The 19,636-nt window shown below is 39.6% G+C and overlaps 1 protein-coding gene across 5 annotated transcripts in view; it reads left to right on the top strand.

The window, feature by feature from the left end:
- Positions 1-5,355: 5,355 nt before the first annotated feature.
- Positions 5,356-19,636, top strand: part of LOC126088129 (alpha-N-acetylglucosaminidase) — a 377,251-nt gene continuing 362,970 nt past the window's right edge. For all 5 annotated transcript variants that reach the window (XM_049906245.1, XM_049906244.1, XM_049906242.1 and 2 more), the window contains exon 1: positions 5,356-5,649. In XM_049906245.1, coding sequence (XP_049762202.1) covers positions 5,574-5,649 — 76 coding nt within the window. In that variant the 5' untranslated portion in view covers positions 5,356-5,573. The remainder of the gene's footprint in view (positions 5,650-19,636) is intronic.

Genomic DNA, 19,636 nt, shown 5'->3' with positions numbered 1-19,636 from the left:
ACATATCGAGAAACTGCTACAAACAGTCTTTGTGCTTTGATAATGCAGATTATTCCTTCTCTTAAAAATGAAAAAGACGTGGTAACGAGACAGGCCTTTATAGACAATACTGTTGAAAACTTCTGCAAATTTGACAATGACTTTTAAAGTAATCCAATGGAATGCACGGTCAGCAATGTCTATCGGGAATTTAGCAGCAACCAAAAATCGGTAGCTTGTATATTTGCGGAACTTGGTTTCAGCCAACCCAACGAATACGATTCAAAGGATATACAGTGCTTAGAAATGGCAGAGATGATGGAAATGGAGTAGGAGTAGCAATATTAATTAGAGTCATGGCTAAGTGTAAAAAATGGATATCAATATTAGGGCAACAGACTGCCAGGCAGTGGCTGCTGTAATTTGTTCTCCTAACGGCGCATTCACCATTGTCACCATTTACAAACCACCTAGGGGTAAAATACGAAATCTTCCACTGCAGCACATTACTACCCATCTTCAAACGCCATTTCTCTGTTGTGCAGACTTCAACGCCCATCGCTCACTATGGGACTGCGAAACAGACGACGCAAATGACAGAGAATTGGTCACACTTCTCGAAAATCTAATTTGGATCTTCTAAACGATGGCTCTTACTACGACACATAAGTCAAATAGACGACAGTCGGCCATCTATTTGACATTGTGCTCTGTTGACTTCGACTATATGATGGAGTGGAAAAACGAGACCCTCTTGGCTCCGATCATCTCCCTCTAGAAACCACAATAGACTTACCTATAAATACAGTAGAAATTATCTATAGAAACTGTAAGTGGAAAATCAAGGACGCTGACTGGCCGAAATACACTGCTACAGCCCATGCGCCGGCCGGGGTGGCCGAGTGGTTCTAGGCTCTACAGTCTGGAATCGCGCGACCGCTACAGTCGCAGGTTCGAATTCTGCCTCGGTCATGGATGTGTGTGATGGCCTAAGGTTAGTTAGGTTTAAGTACTTCTAAGTTCTAGGGGACTGCTTACCTCAGAAGTTATTAAGTCCCAAAGTGCTCAGAGCCACTTGAACCATTTGAACAGTCCATGCGAAATTTCAATCTTTCAGTAATTTGTTAGCTCCGAAAGATGCCTACCAACAGTTAATTTAAATCACGGGGACGGTGCAACAACTTACATTCCAGGACAAAAGAAAGTCGTCGGTCTTCAACAATGGCGTCCAGTTTGGTGGACAAAAGTGTGCTCTAGAGCCATAGTGTAGAGTGAACTTATGTATAGTAAATTGTGTAAACAACAAATTGTAGAAAACTTCATTGCATATCGGAAAATAGCAGCGAAAGTTCGTAGGTGGTTTAAGACTGTAAAAACAATTGCTGGCAAAATTTCTGCGAATGCTTAAATAACTATGTTAGTATCACTGAAGTTCGGAAGAAATTAAGGTTTTACAAAAACAGGAACTCCACTATGCTTCAGCCATTAAGTGATACATGGCTTGAAGACTGTGAATTTTATCTCACCAGCTTCTGCAGCCGAGCAGCCATTTCTTCCTCTGAACAATGGGGCAACAGTCATCTGTCTGCGTTACCGTTATTGTATGGAGGACTGATGAAGTGCATTAAAAATGGGGTGACTTCCACACCTGGAAAGAATGGTATAAACTACCAGATGATAGAAAGACTCACAGACATAGCACTCACAAAACGGTTACAGATATTTAACCAAATATTGAATAACGACCCACTTATAGAAGATTGGACAACTCAAGTAGTGGTACCTATACTGAAACTACATGAAGATGAAGAGTAGGCTGACTCATATATACCTATTGCTCTATCTTCCTGTGGCGGCAAAATCTCAGAGTGCCTGGTAAGAGAATCATTTGGAATGGTGCTTGGAATCAAATCAGATGCTATCATCGAGGCAGAATGGGTTAAGAACAGCCAAGGGAGCAATAGATAATTTAAATATCTTAACTTACGATATTCATAACGCAACAACTAGAAAAGAGAAAGTAATAGGCATCTTCTGGAATATAGCTGGAGCATATGGTAATGTTCATACAGCTGTGTTGCTTCAGAAGTTGGAAACCATTGGAATTCCCCCACAAATAATTTATGGAATCAGCAGCTTCCTCACTGAAAGACGCATATGGGTTCGATTCCAAAATAAATTAATTTGACCACATCATCTTACAACAGGTCTTCCACAGGGAGCTAGCCTCAGGCCAACACTCTTTGCACTATATGCTAACAAGCTGGAGAGAATTATCCCTTCTTCAGTTAAAATCCTCCAGTATGCAGTGATATTTGTTTATATCCATCGACCAGTGGGGTGGATCAAGCTGTGTTTGGGCTATCAAAGGCGATGGGCGCACTGGATCAAATATTACAGAGCTAAGGGGTACAGATTTCGCCACAAAAATCGGTGCTAGTCCCTTTCACTAACCAGACTATACCAAGATGCTTGAAAAGTGTTAAGACTCTCTAGTCATAAAATATTACTAAAATCTGAGGCTAAGTTTCTTGATGTCCTCTTCGAGTCCAGGATGATTTGGGCTCCTCACATTCAAACCATCGTCCATTACATGCAAAAAAAGCATTGAATGTTATCAGATAGGCGCCAAGAGTATGGTGGGGGGCCCATCCCAACACTCTACTCACTCTATTCATAACAAGGTAAAGTGGACTAGCCCATTGTTTAGATTTGATTAGATTGGATTTACTTTCATTCCAATTGATCTGTAGTGAGGAGGTCCTCCACAATGTGGAAAATGTCTGAAAAACAACAATACATGTCAAATATTTACAACTAAAACAAATAAGCTAATGTACCATTCCACAGGTCCCAAGTGGAATGATCGTCTTTTTAATTAACACTACATGAAAGAGTCATTTTACAAATACTAATGCACTGAATTTAAAATTAAAAAGTTTTTTATTTATTTATAAGGTAATAAACATGTAATACAACTAATATACACATTACTGCCGGCCGTGGTGGTCTAGCGGTTCTGGCGCTGCAGTCCGGAACTGCGGGACTGCTATGGTCGCAGGTTCGAATCCTGCCTCGGGCATGGGTGTGTGTGATGTCCTTAGGTTTAAGTAGTTCTAATTTCTAGGGGACTTATGACCTAAGATGTTGAGTCCCATAATGCTCAGACCCATTTTTTTGAACACATTACTGCACAGAAATGGCGCAGAAGTTATATGTATATATCTATATCTATAAATAACCTATGAGCTTTACTATACACCGGTGAACCATTACAAGTAGTGATATAATGCTGTACTTCATGCTTCAACACCTTTGGTATTATAGATGGTTTTGTTCGTCCAGGAAATTGCTCTAACAGTTTTGCATACTTACATTTTGCATAGAGTGAGCTTACTGAATCATTAGCATCCACAGCAGTTACTTCTGTAGAAATTTTTAACTTAGTAATGTTATCTATAAGCTTTTTATTTTTCAGATCTATGAGTAAACCATACTGATGAAGAATATCGGCTCCCAATATGCCTTTTGATACATCTGCTAGTATAAAGGGCCATTCAAACTTACTTTTAAGACCTAAATCAATGGTTAATAGCTTTGACCCATAAGTTTTTATTTCAGAACCATTTGCAACATAGAGACTAAAGTCAGAGATTTCAAACTTATTAGTTTTTGCCACTGGTATAACAGACAAATGTGCACCGCTATCTACCAGATAAGATCGTCCACAAGTCGTGTCTTTAATAAGTAATCGATATTGACAGCTTACTGGAGGAACTAGGGTAGAACACTCAGCCGCTTTTGACTCTACCCTTCCTTGTTTTCCTTATTTTTCCATTGGCAAGGTTGTACACACTTTTCACATTTACACTGTCAGCCAAATTTGAAGTGATAATAACAATATTTACCTTTTTTTTAAACTGTGTTCTGTTTCTATTTCTGCTACGTGACATGGATCTATTTGATTCTCGGAGCGTCTTAACTTCATTTTCTAAGTGTTTAATTGAACTGTTAAGGTTGTAGAAGGAACTGATTGGGGTCCGTCGTTTCTTCCGATATCACTAATATACATTGACTATTACTAGGAAGTTTATCGAGTCACAATGTTTTTTAAAGCGTTCTCTGACAAGTTGGTGCCAGCATAGTTTCGCATTTTTCGTAATAACTGGCTATGTTTCATATCGCCATGTTCTAACGCACTCAACAGTTTTTTTTATTTTATGCTCTTCACTTTCCTTAAAAATGATTAAGAGTCGTCCTTTTGCCACCGAATATTTCGGTTCAAGCTGGGCCAGCAGATAATTGAACTTAGTTGTTTCCGTTGGTATGGCAGCGATTGTAAACTGAGCCTCGGCTTGGCAAAACCAAATATCGGGCTTTTCTACCCAAAAGGGAGAAGCTTTACACTTACCTTATTGATTTCCGGAGTACCGACAGAATGTCCTTGTCAAGTGCACTTCCTGATTGCATTTTGATTATTTTATTGAACACCGTCTGCGCCGAATTCCAGCAGATTCCGCGTTGGTCAGTTCGCCGATGATTACGTTGCAGGGTTTCTTTTGTTGTCTCGCCGATCACGTCGGGGTGACCAATTTGTCGGTGGTGTCTAACACAGGTAAACACAGACACAAATAAGAACTTAAAACTTCTTTATTATAACATTTTATAAGACGTGAACCGGCGTGTTGCTTAAGAAACGATACATTTTACAACTCTCAAAAATAAAGCAATCTTCTTTTGTCTCTTGCGATATCACAGAACATATAGCTCTGAAGCCAATCTTATCGATGTCAAAACACTAACACACCAAAACACTATATGGAAGAGCAACCTTCTCCCACAGATTCATGTGATCACAGTAACGTTGCAACTGTAGGTATATATAACTTTTAAATTATGGCACCGATTGCATGTAAACATGCTAAAAGCTGAATAAATATTCTATACTATTTATGCCCGTGCGTCTGCGGCGCGGAGAGAGGCATCGTCTGGACGAACTCATGCCAATGTCTTTAGCTGCTTTGATCTTATAATTTAATTTTTGGACAACGCATTTTATTTTACTAGTCCAGTGCATACCACCTCTTTACTTTGAGAGTTTACTGTATGCATGTTGATTGGTTGTCTGATGGTTTTTAATGGAAAATTTAACAAATTCGGAACCTGCAAGTGAATGTCTCATTTGGTGCCAGTTCTTTAAATATTTGGTGTCAGTCTATAGAAGACGCTGTAGTTCTGAAAATATCTAAATGTTATTTATAATAACTAAATTTTAAGCATGTAGTTTGAAAATAGGTTCGCGAAGGCCGAATGGTGAAACTCCACGTAAGAAGTAAATGCACGTCACCAATTATAATTAAATGTCTTTGACGAAAGCATTTCTTCGGCGTGCTTGCAATTTGGCGGCAAAATTCGATTGGACCTATGAGGATGTGCGGCTGGCAATCAAGATTGTCGCCTTAATTACTTTGCGGTCAATTCATAAACCTTTTAGCTTAAACAATTGGGATCTATTGTTATCAGTAACACATATTATCTTTGTCCTTGACCAGCAGTGATGGAGCAGCATTTACTTATTGCACAACGCTAAGAAGATGAACATTTCGAACTTCGTCGTGATGTTGATTTATTGCCTAATTTTGTACCTGATTCTCCCTTGTAGAGCTGATAGTAAGTAACTGATCTCTAGGATTTAATTTTGTAGGATGTAACGTCAACTGACGTGGGGTAACGTAACAAATTGGTATAATTCATATAGTTCTGCGCGTTTTGGGAATCGTAAAATAGTATTCGTATAGAAACATTTAAATTTTTGCGTTTATAAACAGTCCTAAAAGCTAGGGAAAACCCAAAACTTATCAAATGTTTGTTTAATTGTGGATTTAGAAATTACACTAAACTAATGCATTCTACAAAATATGAGTGTCGTTTATGTATTGTAAACGCAAAGCAAATACTTTACCAATTGATTTTGTGTCTTGAGGCGATTAAATGGCCATGTCCAAGAGTCACTTTCTAATGCAATTTTTATGTTACTGACCGTATAAATGTTGTGGCCTTATTGCACAAGTCCCTATTACAACCTCATATATGTTCCATATAAAAATAAACTTTTTGGATTCCAGCGGCCCTTGAATGTTAATTGCTTGGTTAACAATAAAAACTTAGTAAAATTGGAGTTGAAACAAATATCTAGTGTAAATTAATTACGGTAGCAGAATCGTGCTGAATTTATACTCATCAATGAAATATCTATTTTGAGTCATAATGAGGCAGATAGTACAAGATTTGGACATTATATAATTGGCGTACACCATTTGTAAGACAGCCCTCATGAAAGTAGTTAACAGCTGTAACGAAATATTTTATGATTGCCTACATATTTTTCTTATTTGTTTTTGGGCCATCTTGCACTATGCTGGCTGCGTCAAATACAGTACATCAATTATTGTAAGGAAAAAATATGCCATTCTTTATTCGTCCAAAAATCTGTCCAAATCATAGATCATTACAGAAAAAATAGTATTGTTGGAGAATGTATACGTCATACCGTATCAGTAGGAACCAGTCCATTATTCATCAGGAATATTTGAGAACTCAGGTAAAGAAATGTTAATTTTTGTCACGTGGTAATTTTTTCCAGCCTTTGAATTCCTTTCAACATTTTGCAGTTACTAATCAAAAGTCTCATTATTAATAACACAATGAAGTTGACATTTTGAATAATGCTGAATGATGTGCTAGCAACATACTCTCAACTGTGCACATTATGTTCCATATCATGAGAGACTCATTCAGAGGTGTGGAACTAAGAAAGTTATACATTAACAGACTCAAGCAGCCAGTGAAGTTATTCAACCAGCCAAATATAATTAATATTAAGTTACTCATGTTGATGTTAATGAGCCATTGCTTCTGTGTTCGTATCTGTAATTTGTGACATGTTGGTAAATATCTGGCCAGAAGTCCAAAGGTGTGGGTCTCAATCCTCAGTTGATCCTAAGGTTGTTTCACTAACTTCCTTCGTATCTGTCAATGAGAATAGCCACTGCTTTCTGTCTCACTCCACTCATCTGCACTTTTTGCATGCTAGTATACTGAAATTAAAATAAGTTTATGATTGACACTTCAGTGAGTCAAGTGATAGGGGCCAGCCAATCATATGAAGGTTGCGCAGAAAGCAATGCACCACATTTTTTTCTCCAACAATTCTTTATTGAACATAATGAGAATTACACACATGAAAGAATAGTGTTTTATCTACAGCCCTATTTTTCCACATAATCTCAATCCCATTCTATGGCCTTCCTCCAGCGTGAAACAGGGCATGTATGCCCTGTCAGTACCAGTCCTTGTCTTTGTGACAAAGCCAGTGCTTCACTGTGTTAATCACCTCCTCATTATCCTCAAAATGTCTTCCACAAATGGCATCCTTTAATGGCCTAAACAAGTGGAAGTTCAAGGGGGCTAGGTCAGGTGTGACAGCTGTGGATGGTCTCCCCGACTGCTGCAAATCGTGGAGCTCCGCCGAACCGCCTTCTGATGATCTTACCCTCCATGCCCAGTGACTAACTGTAATTCTGTCAACAGATTATCCATAGATTTTGTGAGTATTTCCCACAGTTTCTTTCTCTGTGGTGAGATATTCAGTGATGGCACGTTGCTTGTAATGTATATCACCTACAGATGCCATTTTGAAACTGTCTTGCAGCTACACTATCTGTCGGAAATGATGGAAACTTGGTGCGCTCACTCAAGAGACTTCAAATAATGCAAACAAAATGTTTCGCATTCATAGCATTGTTTTTGGCTGAGATAAAAAAATGCGGTGCATTACTTTTTGGGCAACCGTCTTAGTTCTTTCTCGAGTGCCACAGGCTTGCTGTCTTGCCTGTTTTGTAGGTGCATGGAGTGCTTTGTTTAATGTGGTTGGCAGCATGCTGACAACACTGACCCCTGCCACTATAATCTGTCAGTCATGAAGTTATTGTAATTGTGATATATGATGTGCTAAATATATAAGTAACAAACTTGATTTAAGAGAATACTATTAGTTGTCTGTCTACTAGAAAAGCTAAAACCTGTTTAATATGGTAACGTGTTTTTGAGTTTAGGTAGTTAGTGCGGTAACGGGGGTTGTGGAAGTGTTTTCAGGGAGTTACTAAGGCTTTTCTTTGTTTATGTGTTTGGCTTTTTTGTTAGGCCTGATTAGACACGCGCCCCCCCCCCCCCCCCCCCCCGCCCTCCCCCATGAACCATGAACCTTGGCGTTGGTGGGGAGGCTTGCGTGCCTCAAAGATACAGATAGCTGTACCGTAGGTGCAACCACAATGGAGGGGTATCTGTTGAGAGGCCAGACAAACGTGGGTTCCTGAAGAGGGGCACCAGGCTTTTCAGTAGTTGCAGGGGCAACAGTCTGGATGATTGACTGATCTGGCCTTGTAACACTAGCCAAAACAGCCTTGCTGTTGTGGTACTGCGAACGGCTGAAAGCAAGGGGAAACTACAGCCGTAATTTTTCCCGAGGGCATGCCGCTTTACTGTATGGTTAAATGATGATGGCGTCCTCTTGGGTAAAATATTCCGGAGGTAAAATAGTCTCCCATTCGGATTTCCGGGCGGGGACTACTCAAGAGGACGTTGTTATCAGGAGAATGAGAACTGGCGTTCTACGGATCGGCGTGTGGCATGTCAGGTCCCTTATCGGGCAGGTAGTTTAGAAAATTTAAAACGGGAAATGGATAGGTTAAAGTTAGATATAGTCGGAATTAGTGAAGTTCGGTGGCAGGAGGAACAATACTTCTGGTCAGGTGAATACAGGGTTATAAATACAAAATCAAATAGGGGTAATGCAGGAGTAGGTTTAATAATGAATAAAAAAATAGGTGTATGGGTAAGCTACTACAAACAGCATAGTGAACACATTATTGTGGCCAAGATAGACATGAAGTCCACGCCCACTACAGTAGTACAAGTATATATGCCAACTAGCTCTGCAGATGATGAAGAAATTGATGAAATGTATGATGAGATAAAAGAAATTATTCAGGTAGTGAAGGGAGACAAAATTTTAATAGTCTTGGGTGACTGGAATTCATCAGTATGAAAAGGAAGAGAAGGAAACATAGTAGGTGAATATGGATTGGGGCTAAGAAATGAAAGAGGAAGCCGCCTGGTAGAATTTTGCACAAAGCATAAGTTAATCATAGCTAATACTTGGTTTAAGAATCATGAAAGAAGGTTGTATACATGGAAAAACCCTGGAGGTACTAAAAGGTATCAGATGGATTATATAATGGTAAGACAGAGATTTAGGAACCAGGTTTTAAATTGTAAGACATTTCCAGGGGCAGATGTGGACTCTGACCACAATCTATTGGTTATGACCTGTAGATTAAAACTGAAGAAACTGCTAAAAGGTGGGAATTTAAGGAGATGGGACCTGGATAAACTGAAAGAACCAGAGGTTGTACAGAGTTTCAGGGAGAGCATAATGGGACAATTGACAGGAATGGGGGAAAGAAGTACAGTAGAAGAAGAATGGGTAGCTTTGAGGGATGAAATAGTGAAGGCAGCAGAGGATCAAGTAGGTAAAAAGATGAGGGCTAGTAGAAACCCTTGGGTAACAGAAGAAATATTGAATTTAATTGATGAAAGGAAAAAATATAAAAATGCAGTAAATGAAGCAGGCAAAAAGGAATACAAACGTCTCAAAAATGAAATCGACAGGAAGTGCAAAATGGCTAAGCCGGTATGTCTAGAGGACAAATGTAAGGATGTAGAGGCTTATCTCACTAGGGGTAAGATATGTACTGCCTACAGGAAAATTAAAGAGACCTTTGGAGAAAGGAGAACCACTTGCTTGAATATCTAGAGCTTTGATGGAAACCCAGTTCTAAGCAAAGATGGGAAAGCAGAAAGGTGGAAGGAGTATATAAAGGGCCTATACAAGGGCGATGAACCTGAGGACAATATTATGGAAATGGAAGAGGATGTAGATGAAGATAAAATGGGAGATATGATATTGCGTGAAGAGTTTGACAGAGCACTGAAAGACCTGAGTTGAAACAAGGCCCCCGGAGTAGACAACATTCCATTGGAACTACTGACGGCCTTGGGAGAGCCAGTCCTGACAAAACTCTACCATCTGGTGAGCAAGATGTATGAGACAGGTAAAATACCATCAGACTTCAAGAAGAATATAATAATCCCAATCCCAAAGAAAGCTGGTGTTGACAGAAGTGAAAATTACCGAACTATCAGTTTAATAAGTCACAGCTGCCAAAAACTAACGGGAATTCTTTACAGACGAATGGAAAAACTGATAGAAGCCAACCTCAGGGAAGATCAGTTTGGATTCCGTAGAAATGTTGGAATACGTGAGGCAATACTGACCCTACGACTTATCTGAGAAGAAAGATTAAGGAAAGGCAAACCTACGTTTCTAGCATTTGTAGACTTAGAGAAAACTTTTGACAATGTTGACTGGAATACTCTCTTTCAAATTCTGAAGGTGGCAGGGGTAAAATACAGGGAGCGAAAGGCTATTTACAATTTGTACAGAAAGCAGATGGCAGTTATAAGAGTCGAGGGGCATGAAAGGGAAGCTGTGGTTGGGTAGGGAGTGAGACAGGGTTGTAGCCTCTCCCCGATGTTATTCAATCTGTGTATTGAGCAAGCAATAAAGGAAACAAAGGAAAAGTTTGGAGTAGATATTAAAATCCATGGAGAAGAAAAAAAAAAAACTTTGAGGTTCGCCGATGACATTGTAATTCTGTCAGAGACAGCAAAGGACTTGGAAGAGCAGTTGAACGGAATGAACAGTGTCTTGAAAGGTTGGTATAAGATGAACATCAACAAAAGCAAAACGAGGATAATGGAATGTAGTCGAATTAAGTCGGGTGATGCTGAGGGAATTAGATTAGGAAATGAGACACTTAAAGTAGTAAAGGAGTTTTGCTATTTGGGGAGCAAAATAACTGATGATGGTCGAAGTAGAGCAGATATAAAATGTAGATTGGCAATGGCAAGGAAAGCGTTTCTTAAGAAGAGAAATTTGTTAACATTGAGTATTGATTTAAGTGTCAGGAATTCGTTTCTCAAAGTATTTGTATGGAGTGTAGCCATGTATGGAAGTGAAACGTGGACGATAAATAGCTTAGACAAGAAGAGAATAGAAGCTTTCGAAATGTGATGCTACAGAAGAATGCTGAAGATTAGATGGGTTGATCACATAACTAATGAGGAGGTATTGAATATAATTGGGGAAAAGAGGAGCTTGTGGCACAACTTGACTAGAAGAATGGATCGGTTGGTAGGACATGTTCTGAGACATCACGGGATCACCAATTTAGTATTGGAGGACAGCGTGGAGGGTAAAAATCGTAGAGGGAGACCAATAGATGAATACACTAAGCAGATTCAGAAGGATGTAGGTTGCAGTAGGTACTGGGAGATGAAGAAGCTTGCACAGGATAGAGTAGCATGGAGAGCTGCATCAAACCAGTCTCAGGACTGAAGACCACATCAACAACAACAACTGATTAGTTCAGTGTTTGTTGTGCAGATAGAAGTCTAATTTTTTTAGTCTATTTTTGGTGAGGTTTGGATAACAGTGAAGTTCACGAGTTAGTGTTTTAGGAGGTTTTTTTGCCAACCCAGTTGATACTGCCGGAGGCTTTAGTTGGTAAGTAATTTTTGTTTTGGTTTTATTCTACGATAATTGTAATGTTTTGTCTGTTGTATATTCATGGTAGGTTGGTTGTGTTTTATGTCATGTAGTCAATATGGGGTGTTTGGGTCTTGTGTGCTGGGGTTTTGGTCCCATCTTTCGGAGTTGAAGGTCTTGATTATTTGATGTTGATTGCTGTTGTTGAGTTTTATATGTGAAGATGTTGCCATATTGTATTCGCTGGAACAAGCCGTTTCCACCATATTGATGACGTCATGGGCCAAAGCAGATAGGTGGAATTGGATGCTTCTGTGATTCCTATCCCCCCCTCCCCCCCCTCCTCCCCCCCCCCCTCTTCCCCACCTCGTCATTACTCCAGGATACCAGCCTCTCTGGACTGCATAGATGGGAAGAATTACCCTTGCAACACATTCTCCAGGACTCAATGTCTCCTAGGCCGCGTTCCACATCAGTCTCTACCCCTCACCCTACTTCACTCGTTGTACAATCACATCCTCATCACTGCACCTCCCTCTTCCTCTGTTTTGTGTCTCCTTCCTGATCTACAATCCCACATCATTCTGCATCACATGTAACTCCCTGCGCCTGTACCAGAGTCAGTGCGCTGGTGCCACATTTCCATATTGTGTACTAGTGATAGAGAGGTGACAGCAACGGAGGCAGCCAGAAACATTTGCACCGTGTATGGGGCTATCACTGGACAGAGCACGGGAAGAAAATGATTTTTTCGTTTTAAAGAGAATTATTTTGACATTAGTGATCCTCCACGTCAGGAAGACATTCGAGGTTTGATGAAGATGCATTGATTTACAATGATCCACCTCAGTGTAATCAATAACTGACAAATGTAATGAACCTGATCATTCCACCATTGTGTGATATTTGCATGCAATGAGAAAGATTCAAGAATCTGGTGTATGAGTACCACATGCTCTAAACCAAAATCGCAAAAATCAGTGGGTCACCATATGTTCAACTCCGCTTGCTTGTCATCAGTTGGCCCGTGAACAGCACCGATAACTCCTATCCTGTATCGTTACTGGTGACGAGAAATGGTGTCTTTATGCTAACACAAGGAAAAGAAAGGAGTGGTTTAGCACAAAAAAAAGTAAAGGGGCAGCAACTCCCTACGTGAAGACTTGTGTGCATCCACAAAATGCAAAATGTAATGTTGTTATGCGTCTGGTGGAATAGCGACAGTGTGATATGCTATGAATTGCTTCCCTGGGGTGTAACCATCACTGATTACATGTATGTTGAACAATTGAGGCATCTTGCTGATGCAATCCAAGAACAACGATGAGGAGGACTGTGTGAAGTGTAGCTACTCCCATGATGATAATGTCCGCTCACATTCTGCCAGACTGACAAGGGTTGGGAAGTTATTCTGCACATGCCTTATTCACCTGATCTTGTGCCCTCAGATTTTCACCTCTTCTGTTTTCTGTCAAACAACCTTCAAGGAACTTCTTTTCCAGATGAAAGTGTGCTCCAAAACATGATTCAATGTGTTCTTTGCCTCAAACCCATATGATTTGTACAGTCGCAGAATTGGAAAGTTACTCCAGCCGTGGGAGACTGTTCGTAACAGTGAAGGTGGACATATTATTGCTAATTAAAGTCTCTGTGCGTTATCTGTTGTTTTTATTAAACTTATGGAAAAACACCATGAACTTATGCACCAATCCAATATATTCCACCAGAGAGTTTCCATTACCATATTGTCACGTAGAAGAAGGTGTAGTCCTAATTAGATGAACGACAAACACTAACTTCACTTAATGAAGGATTATCCAGCACTTGCCCATACAAAAGCACGGAGCCAACTGCCTCCGGTCAGAACACATACTGTATATTTACAGCTACAGAACATTCCACTAGAATGATTCTTGACATTTGTGGATACTTGTAGAATATACTCGAACCGAATATAGAAATTAAAAGTTTACAGTCCAGCTGAGTTTTGAACTCACGACCCTCCATGCAACAGCTTAGTATCATAACCATTACACCACGGTGCTACTCAGCTTTTTCTGCGACTATATTAATCTTAGTGTTAAAACAGAATATGTATGCTGAAGTCCAGATATTCATAAAAATTATATATGGAGTGGCTATTAGCATACCATTTTTTTTTAAGTCTCTTGATTTCCTGTTTCATGCCTAAGCATACTTGCAATTCTTTGAAGTCTTAGAGATCTTTCCTGTGTTATCTGTTGACATGTCTGAATGGATGCTTCTTTTTGTTGCAAGCACATTCTTATTATTAATCACAAATCTCAAAAGTGAATGATCTGCTGGTATGTCAGTGAGAACACCCGCCTATTGATCAGAGCTGTTACGTGTGGTCCCTGAATGAAAATGATGTAAGGTCTGATTGGCCTTCTTTTTTTTTGGGGGGGGGGAGGAGGTACTGAAGATTTTGACCTAATGAGTTATGCCAAAACATTACGTCTAGTAATTGTCATTATAAATAAAGAAACTTGAAGAGATGAGGAAAGTGAACAAACTTGAAATTTTTGTAGAAAAAGACCACATCAAAGTAAAAAGTGAAATATTGGAGAAGGGGAAAAAAGTAACGAATTTTCATGGTTGCAACTAGGTTTGCATATTTCAGTCTTCTTTAAATTATCTATTGTTGGAGAGAATGTAAGTTGGTACATTATGACTAGCAGTAGTTTAGTAATGTATAGGACACAAAATTTATGTACTTCTTATTACAACAGTGGAAATTCCTGGATGGAATAATAAATGAAGTACAGGAAAGGCAGCCTCTCACCAGCGGTTGACTGACGTGTGACGCACTAAACACACGACAGAAAACAGTATTTATGTCAGTTTTCAAGCCCTTTCTCTTTCTGGAGTAGTCTTACACACACACATACACACACCTAATTGTACACGCATGTGGTTTATCTATAGCAGTTGTCTAGGCAGATGGAGGTGAGGAGGGGGTAGGAAAGGATTCACAAGGCGTCAAGTGGGTAGTGTGATAGGGTATGGCAGGTATTTCAACAGATGACTCAGCAGCTGCACAGCTATGAGTTGAGAGGGTAGTGCATAGAAGAGAGAGTGGAGGAGGGGAGGGAGGGAAGAAAAGAGAGGAAGGTCGATGGAGACAGGAAGGGAAGAGAGAAAAGAAGAGGGATGGAAAGAGTGGGAGAGGGAGAGAGCCCAGATGTGGGGGGAGAGGGGGGGGGGGGAGTGGTGAGAGGACATACACAATTTGGATAATGAAACAGTAGTGTGGACAGAGAAGGAAAAGGTAATGTGAGCCATTGGGAAACAAGATTACTGGATGTTTTGGCAGGGTAGTTGTTTATAGTGCAGGATATGCTGGGGGGACAATTCTCACCTGTTTAGTTCAGAAAAACTAGTGCTGGAGGGGCGTATCCAAATGGTGTAGCATCTGTAGAAGTCATTTGCGCTGTGTTGTGTTGTGCAGCAGGTACAGCAACTGGATGGTCAAGTTTGCAGTTTGCCACACAATTTGGCGGTGGCCATTCATGCAAGTAGACGCTCAGTTAATTGTAATGCTCACATAGAACACTGCACAATAGTTGCAGCAGAGTTGGTATATAACATGGCTGGTTTCACATATAGCCCTGTCTTTTTAGGGTAGGAAATGCCTGTGATTGGACTGCTGTAGGAGGTGTTGGATGGGTGTATGGGACAGGTCTTGCACCTGTGTCAGCCAGAAGGGCATGACGTGGGGTATAGGATTGGGAACAGAATTGGAATAGGGATGAACAAGGATATTCTGTAGGTTGTGTGGGTGGCAGAACACAACTCTGGGTGGTGAGTAGGATATTGTGTAGGACATCCCTCATCTCAGAGCACATTGAAAGGTAGCCAAAGCCCTGGTGAAGGATGTGGTTGAACTTTTCGAGGTCAGGGTGATTCTGGGTGATCAGAGGATTGCTGGTCTATGGCTTTTAACAGGTTTACTGGTGTCACAGGTGTAGAGGACACGGGAGATATGTTTATGAATGAGCTGGCTAGGATACTGTCTTGTCAGTAAAGACGTGGTAAGGTTATTGGTATACTTTGGCAACTCCTGCTTTCCATTGCAGGTGCCCACGGGTGGCAAGTCTGCAAGAGTCACAGTACCAATATAGCACGGCCATGCTGGCTAATGATACAAAGCCACACCAGTTACTCATTCATACTCTTGCCCCACATTTAATAAAAAGGCTGCTGCCTGTTCAGGAACTATCAGTTAGTCTGGTCTCTCCACAGATACTCCTCTAATGTAATTGCATCTATGATATCTGTAACATTAAGGCACACGATTTTGTAACCCCAGGGATGAACAATATTTATTGAACACAAGTAACTTCTGTAACAACAAATTAAAGTTGTCTATTATTTCGCTAACCTGGTGGAAGATTTATCTGACCAAAATAAAAATTAATATGATGTATATCCAGACTACTTGATTAAAGCCCAAGCAGTACTCAGCTGTAAGCATGCTTTCTTCCAAGTGGTGGTGGAAACCACAAGTTCCTAATTCATAGCGCTATGCACACAGTAAGCAGTTGCAGCGGTCGGAGTCCACAAATAGAGGCGAGTTGGATAACTGCAAATGTGGAAGAGACCGTTGCCTGGCAGCCTTATATTTGACTGCTGTGGAAATTTACTTGGCTGCCCTGCGATATTGGCCACATTCGTGGTGCAGTTGTCCTCACTGGTGTGGGCGATATTATGCATATTGATATTATTGATACATCTGTATCCTTCATTTTCACATCTTCACAAGTGTCCCTCGCACCCTGCCCATGGCATTTTGGCATTCAGTTGGCTTCCATAAAGTCTGAGCATTATTGATAAAAATACTGGATTATGACAGGCAGAGCATTGCCTTATGAACCATAATAATGTGACAACTGAGTTTCAGTATGTTACTGCAGGCAATGCTGCAGAATACTAAGGATGTTGTCAGTCAGACTAAATCTTGGCATTACATCAAGAGAAGAATGTGGTCTCAGAGCAAAATTACATATGTATGACATGTTGTTCAACAGATCAGAACACCGAGGGGAACACTGCAGAAATAATTTTGTGGTACATGAAACAATGGAAACTCCAGGCAGCGATATCAACATTGTAGGGAAAGATAGATTGCTACTTACCGATCTGCCGGAGTCGGCGGTCATGTGTACATGAAGTGCGCTTGATGGTGTGTATGAATATGTGTGTTTCTGTTTTGCTGATGAAGGCTATGGGCTGAAAGCTTTGTGTAAGTGTCTTTTAATTGTGCTTGTCTGCAACTTACATTTGTTCTTTATGGTGAGTAGCAATCTATCTTTTCCTACATTTGTGATATGTAAGATGTACAAAAATTTTAATGTGTCCTGTCAGTAGTTTCTAATCTGAATTTTATTGGTACAGGCAAGCATGCACAGCTTTTTCAAGTTAAAAGTTCCAAGATAACTATGGTGCATGTAGTTACAGGAAAGGATGAGAATTAATAAGTTTTTGAAATTATCTTGAGAAAACTGTGTAATTGTGAATAAGAACTGCTGTCCAGTACATACCTTAAGGGAAGTCACAGTACTGCCAATAGATAGGTCTGAGAGAGACACCCTTTCTTCTCCTACTTCTTAACCCCCCCTCCCCCCCCCCCCCCCTCCCTCGGGAAGAAACTGGGCCATTTCGTACCAAGTGGTCTAATTTCGGAAAAAGTTCCCATAATGAATTTTGCTGAAATTTTGTGTGAACATTTGCACATGTTCTCAGTGAACACTGGTAGAGTTTTACTGCCGCCAATTTGCGGAGATATAGCGATTTGTTTGATCTCATAGTGCTGCTATCAACAGTGCACCCATGAGTTTTTGGCAACTTTAAAACAATACCATCTTGTACAACTCTCTGCCCTCTCTTAAGCAAATTAATAATAATAAAAATGATTTACAAGCGATTTGCATATGGATAATTTGAAGCAAAGTCGGCCGAAGAAATAGATGCCCAAAAAAAATGTGAAATTTAGCTTTATATCCACCAGTAATTGTGGGATATTCCTGAAACTCTGCCATAATAACTTACCAATACATGTCTTTGAATTTAAAATTTCATTCTCCTGCTGCTTTCCAATAGTTTACAAAGTGAGGGCAAAAATGATTTTTCTAAAAATGGCTAATTTTGGTCCACTTTTACAAAAAAATCCTCTGCAAACTCTTTTAAACAGTTTTCATTTGAACGACCATGTTTTTAACCACCTTAAAAGTTGTATTTGGTTCAGCAATGCAAGCATATAAGGCCCTGAAAAATAATGAGAAGGTGGTGGTGCATTGTATATGGGACCATATTCTGCTGGTACTCAAATTTGACATTTTTTGTTATGTTCTACAATTGTTTAGTTCTCTCTGTGAAAGATAATCAAAAGCTAGAGTCAGAAAAACTGAAAGTAAGTATGGTAGTAAAAAATTCAAGTAGGCCTAGCTTGAAGTAAACAAGCTTAGGATCCTAAAAGAGACCTCCTCTAGGTTTGGTCTCTGACATTTATAGAAATGTATCATCAGCTTGGGATCCTGTGTAAAGAAACTCTTATCGGGTTAGGGAATGTGTGGTAAAGAAACTCACCTGTGACATACGTTGCGCAGCTATTAGGGTAGCCCTTTTGGCAATGGGGATGCTCTTTTTCTCACTTAAAAGTGGCAAACACGTCCTGGACCATATCAAGACATTTATGCAATTTTTCACGTGTACACTAGTGTTTCAGATTAACTGCAAACTATCTCACAAACTGTACACTTTAACTTAAACCAGAACGTATCATGTCAATAGCATTCCACATTAAAAAGACACGCTAATTAATCTCTGTAACCCAACTGTGAGCTTCACCAAAATTTACATGATGTTACAGTGGTGTAAAACCTGCAGGACATTTATATGAAGTGTACTGTAGCTGGTGAAGTTTATAGCCGGTTTGATTTCGTAGTTATAGCAGAAAAACTGACTGAAATATATCATGATGAGTTGTGACAAAAAAAACCTTGTTTTGAAGTTTTTTGAGTTATTCACACATTGTCTCGCTTCCTAATCATGAATACTTGTGATATTGCTTCCACAGAGAGTACTAAACAACTGTAGAACATAATAAAATCTTTCAGATTTAATTTGCGTACCAGCAGGATATGGGCCCATTTTCAATACACCTCCACCGTATTGATATTTTTGGGGCCTTATGTTCATGGATTGAAAAACCAAATAAATTTTTTTTTGGTGGTTTAGAACATAGTCTTCTTAATGAAAATGATTAAGAGAGTCTGCAGACGACCCTTTTTTGTAAAAGTGGGTCAAGAAGCAGCAGTTTTTGGCATTTTTTGGAAAAATTGTCATTTTTGCCCTCAGTTTGTAAACTCTTGGAAAGCAGTAGCAGAATGAAATTTTATATTCTAATATCTTGTGTTGACAAGTTATGTGCAAAGTTACAGGTGTATCCTGTAATTATGTCCAGAGATATAAAAAGCTAAACTTCACATTTTTTCAAGTGACTATTTTTTCGGTGAACGTTGCTTGACCTTGACGTTTTTTAGTGCCTTATATGCTCACATTGCAAGGCAAATGTAGTTTTTATGCGGTTTAGAACATGGTCTTTCTGATGAAAATGCCTTAAAAGAGTTTGCAGAAGACTCTTTTTTTCTAAAAATGGGTCAAAAGTAACAATTTTCTGCATTTTTAGAAAAATCATCAACTTTACTCAATTTGTAGGCTATTGAAACACAGTAGTAGGATGAAATATTACATTTTACGACCTTGTATTGGTAAGTTATTATGTGCAAGATTTCGGGTGTATCCCCTAATTACTTCCGGAGGTATAAGAAGCTAAGCTTCACATTTTTTTTCGAGTGCCTATTTTTTTCGCTGACCTTGCTTCAAATTATGCACATGAATTTCACTTAGGCAATCTCTTTTCATTATTTCGCTTAAGAGAGTGCAAAAAGTTGTACGAGATGATCTAGT

The sequence above is a fragment of the Schistocerca cancellata genome, chromosome 6 (assembly GCF_023864275.1).
Source record: "Schistocerca cancellata isolate TAMUIC-IGC-003103 chromosome 6, iqSchCanc2.1, whole genome shotgun sequence".
NCBI lineage: Eukaryota > Metazoa > Arthropoda > Insecta > Orthoptera > Acrididae > Schistocerca > Schistocerca cancellata.
The sequence above is the reverse complement of the archived record's forward strand: the minus strand, read 5'-3'. Positions and strand labels throughout refer to the sequence as shown.